The sequence below is a fragment of the Electrona antarctica genome (genome assembly GCF_951216825.1).
Source record: "Electrona antarctica genome assembly, chromosome: 20".
In the NCBI taxonomy this organism is placed as follows: domain Eukaryota; kingdom Metazoa; phylum Chordata; class Actinopteri; order Myctophiformes; family Myctophidae; genus Electrona; species Electrona antarctica.
The window spans coordinates 14340479-14352401 of NC_136801.1; the positions used below are offsets into that span (position 1 = coordinate 14340479).

General features: G+C 42.2%; 1 protein-coding gene across 1 annotated transcript; it reads left to right on the top strand.

The window, feature by feature from the left end:
* Nucleotides 1-1720: 1720 nt before the first annotated feature.
* On the top strand, nucleotides 1721-11569 carry LOC306912875 (phthioceranic/hydroxyphthioceranic acid synthase-like; the record flags this gene model as incomplete). Its single annotated transcript, XM_079489330.1, has 6 exons — nucleotides 1721-1778; nucleotides 2936-3089; nucleotides 3442-3602; nucleotides 3736-3942; nucleotides 4459-4640; nucleotides 6005-11569. The coding sequence occupies 6 exons, from the start codon at nucleotides 1721-1723 to the stop codon at nucleotides 11567-11569; spliced, it is 6327 nt and encodes a 2108-aa protein (XP_079345456.1).
* Between the last annotated feature and the right edge of the window lie 354 nt (nucleotides 11570-11923).

Below are 11923 nucleotides of genomic sequence, written 5' to 3' on the forward strand. Positions count from 1 at the left end.
ACAGACGTTCAACACAGAAACTCAAACAAAGTCAGCTAAAGGACATGCATTCACAACGGGCATTTAAAATCTCCACCATTATGATGAAAATGAGGATGTTGCAGACTCTCAGACTCTTCTCCCTGCTGGTTCGCACTCCCCACTGAAGTTAGAACTCCTATAGTACACTGGTTCCTAAACCTTTTATCTCAAGAGAAAAAAAGAGAAGTTTGATGTCACCCCAGGACCCAAACTAGTGAAAATAGCAGATCTACAAGCTCCTAATGCGTCACAACGCTTGCAGAAACCAAAGGGGCCCATATATTGCGCCTAATTGTGATTTAAACTGTAGACTTGTTCCTGCACAATAACTATATAACAAGTAGGCCAAGAGTTGTTGCATGTATGCATTTCTATGGAACAAAGCTGCCCTTTGTGTAACACACACACACACAATTCAATTCAAAGGGCTTTATTGGCATGAGAAAACATACGATTACATTGCCAAAGCAAAAAAGAAACACACACACACACACACACACACACACACACACACACACACACACACACACACACACAAAATATTCTATTTTAAAATAATGTGAATTATTCCTGACCATTATTGCACCTTTTCAAATTACATTTGTGAACCCACCCTGGCTAAATGACCATATCAGGGAAATAAAAAACGCTGTTACTTGTTTCTATGCTTTTCACATAGAAACCGGAAAAAGGTCACTAATGATCTACTGCTTGCCTCTGATTCTGGTGACCTCGATTTTAAACCTCCTCTGTTCTGCTTTTGACACAGCTGACTGTACTATTGTAATCAATTGCCCAAAAAAGACAGTTGCTTGTTTCTATGCTTTTCACATAGAAACCGGAAAAAGGTCACTAATAATCTACTGCTTGCCTCTTATTCTGGTGACCTCTCAATTTTAAACCTTCTGCTTTTGACACAGCTGACTGTACTATTGTAATCAATTGCCTGGAAATTAAATAAATCAAATCTTGTGACTCCTTTTCAGGGCTCATGAAGTCATGTACCATCAGTTATGTCACATCCAGTGGTGTCATGCTTGTTGCACGGGGTACCACGGCATGGTACCAAAACAAATTAACGTGCATGCGCAGGTACACGCGCACGTGCGCACACTAGATCCCCTTTGACAGCACCTGTGTCAAAGCATCTTGCTGTGTGTTGTGTGTAGGCCTATAAATCCTGTAATTTAAATTATCTCCTTTTATATGGTTTTACACATGCTCTTAATTGTATTAATTTCTTATCTCTTTCATGTTACGTAATGCTAATCTTATTTTTGTGAGCACGATGTAACCTATATTCATAAAGCACTAAATTCATCAAGTTCACAGTTCACTCACTGTCTAATTGGGGAACATAAACAAGATTCCCTGAGTAAGATTTCTGTAACAATATGTGATACTATAGACAGCTTACTGGAAGGAACAAGGAAATAAGAATCATTAACCACTAGTAATTATCATAATTATCAAACTTCTGAGGTACTTCAAAGTCCTATAACGTGGGCAATCAAAGTCCTTCATCCACATGACTATTATTATTTTTTTTAAATAAAAAAAGAAAGGTGGCCTATAAGTATCACCAGTAAGCCAGGTACACATACAGGTGTAAATGGTGTGTTGTGAGAGAGACATAGCCTACTCTGGGCGCATCATATCGCACTAAATCGCATCCAGTTTGATGAAATGCAGTGAAGCCATGGAAGAAGCAGACGATGGAATTGCCGTTGTGGGCATGGGATGCAATTTCCCAGGGGGTAAGGACTTTACTTTCAAAACCTATTCTAAGAAAAATATATTCTTAAGGCACGCACGGCCACAGACACTTGTATTCTACCAATGAGGGCACAAATGGCAGCACACCGCTCCCTTCACATTAAAACACATTTTGTGCCCAAGACGTCTGTGGACGTCTTTGGTATTAGCGCACGGGCAGAGCCCAAGACGTCTGTGGACGTCTTTGGAAAAAAAAAAAATATATATATATATATATTGTTTTTATTATTTATTTTTGTTATTCAAAAAAATCAAAACAATGATTTTTTTTTTTGAATACGTGTTGCCAAAGTTTGTGTTTTCACCATTGAGAATGCATTTGGCGTTTAAATTAAATAACTCAAACTATAAAACATTTCAAAGTAAAAAGTTCCAGCATGTGTCTCCACAGTCAGCTGAATTATAAAAAATGTGAATGGATTTTCTAGGTGAAAGTGATTTTTGGGCAGTTTTGCGTGGCTCTCAATGTGTTAAAACGCCCTCATAGGTAGAATAAAAGTGCTGGGTGACCATGCCATGTTACTGCACAAATAGAAACCAACTGAGAAAAGGTTAATGTACTTACCGTAGTTAATTACTACTGATTTCCTAGCCTAGTTAAACTGATATTAATGTATTATTTGTGTACATTAGTGTATTAGTACAATTTTACAATGTGTGTATTTGGCAAAGCTGACAGTTGGTTACTGAAGATAATACATTTCCAGATTCCCCAGATCCCCACTATAATATAGTGAGAAATCTGGAAATGTATATCATTTACTTATTATTGTAAAAACCATTGACACATTTCTAAAAATGTTAGTACTTTTATTTTGGTACTGTAAGTATGTATATTTTGATGCCAATACTTTGTGTTTTTAGTTACTCTTCTACTCTTACTTGTAGCAGAGTATTTTTACAATGTGGTATTGATACTTATGTAAAAGAAAAGTACTTTTTCCACCTAAGATGTCCTGTTTACTTCACATGATAAAGTTGCTGACCTGCATAAACAACTTAACAGTTTTATCATAATATAATACTCCAGCGGTTATGATATTAAATGCTTTGCTTGAGGGCAAATAAACAAGTGTATGCCAAAAATATTCATGTTCACACACCATGACTGGAATTAATCATATATCATTGTATACAGGTGAGGGGCTTGAAAACTTCTGGCAAGTTCTTGTGAATGGGAAGAACTGTTCTGTGAGAATTCCCGAGGAGAGATTCGACATAGAGAGATGGTATGATCCTGATGACAGCAAACCGGGCAAGTGCCGCACAGCGAAGGCTGCTCTCATTGACGGGTACGGTTATTCATCATTCATCTTTTTCTTACTCAAATACCATAATATGAAACACAACTATCAACATAGGACCATATCGCCTCTGTCGGGTGGAAACCTCACATGTCCAAAACTGTTACTTTTCAGGATTCAAATTCAAAAGTAGCTCGAGCTCAAAACGCTTGTGGTTCATGCATTACTTTTGATTATATTGTAATTTGTGTAACGCTGTAGTATCAGAATCAGAGTCAGCTTTATTGTCACAGTAAAGGTAAAAAAAAAGAAGTGGTCATTGTGTCAGAGAGAGGGGGGAGGGAAAGTTGATCAAGACAGAACAATTACAGGTAAAGGGTTTTCCTGTTTTCCCCTGTAGGTTCAATGAATTCGACCACAGGTTCTTCGGCATCAGTGACGCTGAAGTGGAGCGCATGGACCCCCAGCAGAAGATGGTTCTTCAGTGTGTGTACAGGGCTTTAGAGGATGCTGGACTGCCAATGGAAAAGGCCAGTGGCACAAAAACAGGAGTGTTTCTGGGTAAGGTGGTCGGAATAAGTTAATCAGCGTTACTGTATCTGAGACGTAAAAATGTATCTGTTAGGATTTTAATGTGTAGAAAGAAATGTTTATATATATTTTGAAACCCTGCACTAAACTATACGTATTGCAGGTTTCATGAACAGAGAGTATGAGCAAACGGCTACAAAGGTGCATTCAAGTGAGATCAACCACTGGACCGGCACCGGGCTGTCTATGAGCATCGCTGCTAACCGGATCTCCTACGTCTTCAACCTCACTGGACCTTCAATGGCTATAGACAGTGCTTGTTCATCATCGCTCGTGGCTCTTCATCTGGCCTGTCAAGCCATTAAACAAGGTTGGTGGTTTAGTATACTTGGAGAGACCGGGGATAATTGTAATAAACAATGAACATTCTTTACTCAAAGACCTCTTGAACTATTTGAATGCAATTTTTTTGTAGGTAACCTGTACCTGTGCTCAACTTGTAAAAAGGCATAACATGTTTTTACAAGCAATATAATGGTCACACTATTGAAAGAATCAGTGTAGTGCAGGGTCAGTTGTAACAGAGGATCGGACATCTTTATAGAATTCTCAAATTCTGCCCAAACCCGACCCGACGTTTTAGGGCCGAGCAGGCCTAAAATGTATCCTAATTTGTCGGACCCAGTTAGGGCCGGGCCTTTATTTTCAGGCCTGTTGAGTTTGGCCATGCGTAGGATTACAGCACTATATACTTTGTTGTACGCCAATAGCAAAAATAGCTGCAATTGTTTATCAATTATGACATTCCTATATGCTACGTACTGTATGGTTCATGTTCAATCTGGCGTGAATTATGAACTATAAATTACTGCTTTTCTCTCATCAGGAGACTGTGAGATGGCTCTGTGTGGGGGAGTCAATTGTATCATCGAGCCAAATGTCTTGGTTGCTCTCAGCAAGGCCAAGATGATCTCACCTGATGGAACCAGTAAACCTTTCTCCAGCACAGCTGATGGCTACGGCAGAGGAGAGGGCTGTGGGTTTGTTCTGCTAAAGCCACTGAAAAAGGTACGGATTGACAAAAACTTTAGGAGAATTCTGGACTACCCGTTTTCTTACCATAATCTAATTCTAATGTCATGAATTATATCCAAGAACAAGTGGTACAGGTGAAAAAAATCATAACTCCATCCCTAGCGCTCCGAGCATGCGTGGTGGGTTTATGGTGAAAAACACTGTGCGTGCGTGCGTGCGTGCGTGCGTGCGTGCGTGCGTGCGTGCGTGCGAGCGAGAGAGACAGACAGATTAACATTCCAAACATTCCAGTTTATTTTGTTGTCCTCCCAGGCTATGGGAAAACGTCCTCTCAGTCTATGGGAAATTTTGAGTCTGGGGGGAAAGTCTCCCCATTGGCTTAAAGATACCCAATGGCCAAAAGGTGTGAGAAGAGAGAAGTGTTGAAGTACTATGAGCTGCCTGATACATGATCAGCTCTGCAAGCTGATACAAATCTGAGGGAGAGATCAAGATAAGCGATTTATCGCTAAACCCACCACATGCATGGTCACTTTGGTCAGAGCTGTGGTGGGCTCGGGAGGGAGTTATGTAATTTTTCACATGTACCACTCATTCTTGGATATGATAACATCAGATTTATAAGACAAGAAAACCTTTTGTTTGGAATTCCCCTTTAATCATGAAAAATAATGTAATTACTGTAATAAATATTTGGTCATGCTGACAATAATAAAGTATTAGAGTCAACAGAAGATTTCATGACACACCGAAAAATCTAGACAGAACGTTGATTTAAATTACTCCAAAAGTATACAAATGGAAGCTGCTGTGCTTATTATTTTGTTGGAAATGGAGCATCTAGTCTAGTGGGAGAGACTGACTTCTGTCACGAACAGTGAAAATTAACCTGTCAAACTACTCTACTCCTCTGACCTGGGCACCAACTAGGCAATTTTATGTGGGCCCAATAAGGTCCTAACTGGGTTTGCCCATGTGGGCTTTAAGGGCCGATTCATACTCCTATTTTAGAGCCGAATAAAAGTCGGTTCGGCTCTGTAGAGCCTACAATGTGATGGGCCTTATGGGCGATTTATGTGGGAACCTGAGGCCTTTGGGCCTTTTGTGTGCTAATTTCTTTTTTTTTAACTGTACTGACGTACTGTTTTCAAAATTCTTAATGAAGTAATCAATCAATCAATCAATCAATCAATTGGATTGCAGGTAAACAGTGTGTGGCATCATTAACTAGAAAAGTGCACTCTTCTGAGCACAGATCTTCACCATGCCTGGTTGCCTACCCAGGGATACCCTTGAAAATAAAAGTATTGCCTATGCAGTGATACCCATGACTCTCTCTATATAAATATATATATAAATCTACTGGATATCATTACATTTTCTTACTATTTACGCAGGCTTTAAAAGACGATGACCATATATGGGGTGTCATTTCCAAGACGGCAGTCAACCAAGATGGTCATACAGTCTCTCCCATCACCAAACCCTCCATGGTTCAACAAGAGGAGCTGCTGCGCACAATCTACTCAGAGTCTGACCTGCAGAATGTCCAGTACATCGAGGCACATGGGACCGGAACCCCAGTCGGAGACCCAATAGAGGCTGGCAGCATCTCAAACGTCATCGCCAAAGCCAGGCCTCCAGGTTCAGAGACACTCCGCATCGGCTCTGTGAAGAGCAACATTGGACACACAGAGTCTGCAGCTGGGGTGGCAGGGCTCATTAAGGTACTGTTAATGATGAAGCATGAAACCATTGTTCCAACTGTGTTCTACTCTGAACACAGTTCCAGTATAGATGCCAAAGCCCTAAATGTAAAGATTCCTGTTAAAGTAGAGATGTGGAATTTCTCTGGTGACAGAATTGCAGGGGTAAACAACTTTGGTTTTGGAGGAACAAACGCACATGCTATTGTCAAACAATACAAACAGACAAGCCTTCCTCTAACCAAAACATGGAAACAAACTAAGTATTTGGTCATGTCAGCAAATTCACAGAAATCCCTCATTTCCACAATGGAAGACACCATTAAACAGGTAGATGCAGACAGCACTGTTGACCTAGACTCGCTGGTGTACACATCAGCTTGTCGAAGAAGCCATCTAAAACACAGATATAGGAAGGCCATTGTGATTTCTTCTTTGGCCGAGCTTAAGAGCCAACTAAAATCTACCCTGAGCAAAGATATCACCCCTTCCTTCACAGATGTGAAGCTAGTGTTTGTCTTCTGTGGGAATGGTGTGACCTACCATGGCATGTGTAAGCAACTATTGAAACGGGAGTCTGTATTCAGAGAAAAGCTCAAAGAGATTGAGAAACTCTTCCAAAGATTCAGTAGACTGAGCATTTTGGACAGACTTGAGAGTGAGTTTGAGAGTAGTGACTTCTCAAGCCCAGGTGTTATCCAACCACTCCTATTTGCTATCCAGGTTGGCATTGCCACCCTCCTCAAGTTCTGGGGGGTCAAACCTGATGCCATTCTTGGGCACTCTGTTGGTGAGGTTGCTGCTGCTCACTGTTCTGGCCTCTTGTCTCTTGAGGATGCAGTGAAGGTGATCTACTACCGCAGTACCCTGCAGAGCAAGGTCACAGGAGGCAAGATGCTGGTGATCAGCAACATGGCTGTGTCAGAGGTTCTAAATGTCATCCCTCGTTATTCTAACAAGGTTTGCCTCGCTGCCGTCAACAGTCCCCTGTCCTGCACTCTCTCTGGTGATGCAGATGCTATTGAAAGCCTCTACAATGAGTTGCATGCATCAGACAGTAGTCAGAATCTGTTTCTCCGTGTTCTGGATGTTCCTGCCGCTTTCCACAGCCACATGATGGATCCAATTCTATCTGACATTACAGACAGGATCGGCTCCTTACAGGTGCACGATCTAGAGTCAGAGTTGATCTCAACAGTGACAGGCAAGGAGGTAGCGCAGCATGATTTTAGCACAGGTATGTACTGGGCCAGGAATGTCCGGGAGCCAGTATTATTTGAGCAGGCAGTGACAGTAGCATCGAAAGGAAAGAGAAATTCACTTTTTGTAGAAATTGGCCCAAGGAGAGCTCTCCAAAGGAACATCATGGAAACTCTAGGAAACAACACCCCTGTTCTTGGATCAGTTCTGCCAGAGAAAGATCATGAAACAATGCTGAGCCTTGTGCCTAAGCTTTTTGAGCTGGGGGTGCAGGTAGACTGGAGTCAGTTCTTCAGAGGACGTGAGACATCCCCATTGCCCTTCCCAAGATACCAGTTTGATTGCTCTAAACGGGATGTAGTCATTAAAGCAGCACAGAGAAGCGCAACAACTAACCACCCTGTGCTGCGTCAAACTGTCAATGACAGCAACACATTCAGCTGTGATTTGTTGTCTGACTCATCATCCTACCTGCAAGAGCATAAATTCAACGGCACACCCATCGTCCCTGGGGCCTTCTATGTTGAGTTGGGTTTGGCTGCTTTCATGGCAAACGCCAAGCCAAAGATACCACTCCGCTCTCTTCAACTGAGTGTAGATTTTCAGAGTCCATTCGAATTGATGCAGAACACACCTGAAATGAAATTGCAACTAGTGCCGGCAGAGAATGACGCTACTTTCAAGGTGTTCTCTGCAGCTCGCACTTATGCATCGGGCACAATAGCTTGCAAGCAAGAAAGGATCATCGAGGAACAGAGTATTTCTTTAAGTACTATCTACAAAAGATGCACATCTGTGGTGAGATCTGAACATCTCTATTTGTATCTCTCACAAGGTGGCTTTCAGCACGGGCCTGTTTTCCAGAATAAGGGGGATGTGTATTATGGGGAGGAATTGATGGAGGCATATTCATTTGCAACAGTTCCAGAGGACCTATGGCCTCAGTTACACGACTACTGCATCCATCCTGTTGTATTTGACTACCTGATGCAACTTCTACCCGTTACGGTAGCATCTGCCTTTGCAGGAAGACCAGGATTCCCTGTCAAAATTGGAAGTGTAAAGGTCTTGGAACCCGTTCAACGTGAGATGGTCATCTACATTAGAGCAATTGATTTGGGTGATAATCACTTTGAAGTCTGTGGCTTCTTCACAGATAAAGAGGGAAGAGTGCTGGTTGAGGTCAAAGGTGTGTTGCTCAAGTACCTTGGGAGTCGCACTCGTGTGGTTGAGGAATACTTCTACCACAATGAATACAATGATGTTGTCTCTGAAAACATCACATCCCCTGATCTTCCTAAGGCCTTGGTTTTCTGTGACCAGTTAGGCATAGGAAAAGCAATGAAACAACACCTGGATGCAAGATCTCAATTCATTTCCATCTCACATGCAAAGGAAATCTTGAGTCATGGCTTCCATACTCTTTTGGTAAATCTCAACATCACAGAAGTAGGGAAACATTTTGATGAGGTCTTGTTTTTGTGGGGCAACGAAGATCTGTCTTCGGTGGCAGCCGATAATGTCCTGCAGAATGTGGTGAGCTGCTGTGAGATTTTCCGCCGAATAGTCCTTGAACTGAAGCTAATGGATTTTCCTCACTCTATCAGAGCAATAACCTACCGTGCTGCTGAAGTCACAGTAGACCACGTAAACCCAGGCTTTGCTCTGCTTGGCATGACAAGAGCGTTTGCTGCAGAGATAGCAGAGCTTTCTTTTCAACTGATTGACATAAGTTCCACCTCTGCTCAGGACATCACTGCACTGTCTCAGATCCTGAGATCATACCCTTGCAGTAAGTACCCAGAATTGGTAGTAAAAGATGGGTCAGTTTTGAAACCTTCCGTTGTCCGTACCCCTGTTCAAAGTGATATTAGCAGCTTTGACGGCAACTTCTGCTCCACACGGTCTGATCCCTGCATCCTTCAGACAGCTGATGCATATAAAATGACCAAGCTGTCCGCTGTTCCTTTCAATGATAATGACCGCCGGCCTATTGCTGAGTCATCAGTTGATATTCAGATCAGCAAGATGTGTGCTCATACTTCTGACTATTATCCTGTCAGTGTTTCTCATATGAAATATGGCCAGACTATCTATTTCAACGAACAAGCATCCCAGAACCTTAAGCTTCTCGCTCTTGATTTCAGTGGCACAATTACAGCAGTTGGAAAGGATGTTAAAAGGTTTAAAGTTGGAGATCATGTCGTTGCTTGTTACCCCATTCAGGCAGAAACCACAGTCTCAGTCCCAGCAGATTCATGCTACAGAAGCAAACCATTCCCATTCCTGAGGAGAACACCTTGTGTTTCATACTTTGTCCTTGCATGGGAGATCCTGTGCAGAGCTTTGGCCGGAAACAAACAGAACCTGGGAATTATATCTTCAGTCCCAGACTCTGTGCTGATGAAAGTTTTGACTCTCACAGCTCACAAATCAGGATGTAATGTCATCGGTAGTACACAGTGCAATGGGTCTTTTGTAGATGGAAAACAAGTGGACGCCTTTGTCCTCCTGCCACAGTTTGATGAGTCTATGGTTGGTAAACTTTTCGACGTTCCTGGTGTACGAGATGTCGTCGTAGTCTGTGAATCTCAATCCCAGTGTTCGATGGTTCAGGACACATTTCAAAATGTGAGGGAAGGTGTTCGTCTGCAGACCATTCAAATGCCACTGGTTCTACATAAGGGCTCCCTGACTGCGCAGATGTCCCATGTTTACCACTGGCTTAAGTCTATGAATTTGGATGGGAAATCATTTTCCCTTAAGAAGTTTACCTTGCAGAGTGTGACACCCGAAAGTATTGACAATCACCAAATGGAAAGATCAAAGTCGTACTTCAATTTAAAGACCCTGCCTGTGGTGGACCTGGCAAAATCTGTAAAAGGTGCGTCTGTTATTCCATTGCTGCCTAAAAAGACAACGCTTTTCCGTAAGCAAGCTGTGTACATTGTGACAGGCGGGTTGACAGGGTTGGGCTTTGAAACGGTCAGGTTCATTTGTCAGAGAGGTGCAGGACATGTTGTCATACTTTCCAGAAGCAGTCCAACCACAGAGCTGCAGCAAGAGATACGAAATGTAGAGAAACAGTGTTGGTCATCCATCATCGCCATGCAATGTGATATATCTGTCTCTGAGAGTGTGAGCAAGAGTATCGACACAATCAGTCAGAAATTCCCCTCTTGTCCAATCAGAGAAGTGTTCCACAGTGCCGTTGTCTTGCATGACGGGTTGATTGAAACCCTTAACGAATCTCTGTATGAGAAGGTTCTCAAGCCCAAAGTGAACGGTGTTCTGAATCTGCATAATGCCACACGACATTGTGAGTTAGATTACTTTGTGTGTTACTCCTCCATCTCGTCCTTCCTGGGAAATGCATCACAGGCGAACTATGCAGCAGCCAATTCGTTCCTCGACGCATTCTGCCATTATAGACGCACGCTTGGGCTCCCAGGCCAGTCTATCAACTGGGGGGCGTTGAACCTGGGTCTTCTTTTAAACAAGGAACATCTCCATAAGTTTCTGGAGGCAAAGGGAATTATGGTACTGGAAGTTCCTGACATTGACTCAAGTTTGGAAAATTGCCTTGAGATCAACAGACCCCAACAGGCTGTGTGCAGGTTTAACTTCAAAAACATTGCATCCAGCATCATCTCCCAAAATGCCTTCATGTCGACGCGTTTGTCTGCCGTGGTGGAAGAGTTCTTCCAAAAATCCAAACAGTTGGATTCACAGACAAAACAAACCGACTCAGTCCCGCCAGCCGACTATGTCAAATCTCTACTTAGTGAGGCCGTTGGCATTGATAAGAGTGAGTTGAGTGAGGAATTGTTGCTCTCCTCTTTAGGCGTTGACTCAATGCAGGCGATGACTCTGCAGAACCTCATCTTTCAGGAGAGAGGTGTGAATGTGCCTCTGGTCAAACTGCTGAACCCAAATGCCACACTGTCCACATTGGTAACCATCGTAACTGAAGGAACTAGCAGTGAACATATTATGAATGATGACCAAGGCTCCACCTTGATTGAAGAGACAGATGCTTTTTCAACAAGGCTTTAGAACTGTCAAACACAGAAAATGTATATAGTCAAAGTATTGTTTTATGATTGTAACATTTTAGCTAATGCTTTTAGCTAATACATTCTCAGTTTTTCTGATTTTATTTGACATTTATTTGCTCCTTTTCAGTAAAGATAATTTGTTCACAGAAAACTAACAATTAAATGTGGGTATGAAAAGAGTAATAGCTAGAATCTTACATTGCACATCTCTAAAAGCACACAATCTCAAAAGAGGAGATGCAGATTAACATAAATACTGGCACTGGCATACAAAGTGAACAGTGTACTGTTAAAAAAACACAAAGACGGCTATTTACAGACACATACATCTCTGGCATTTCTGTAACAAACC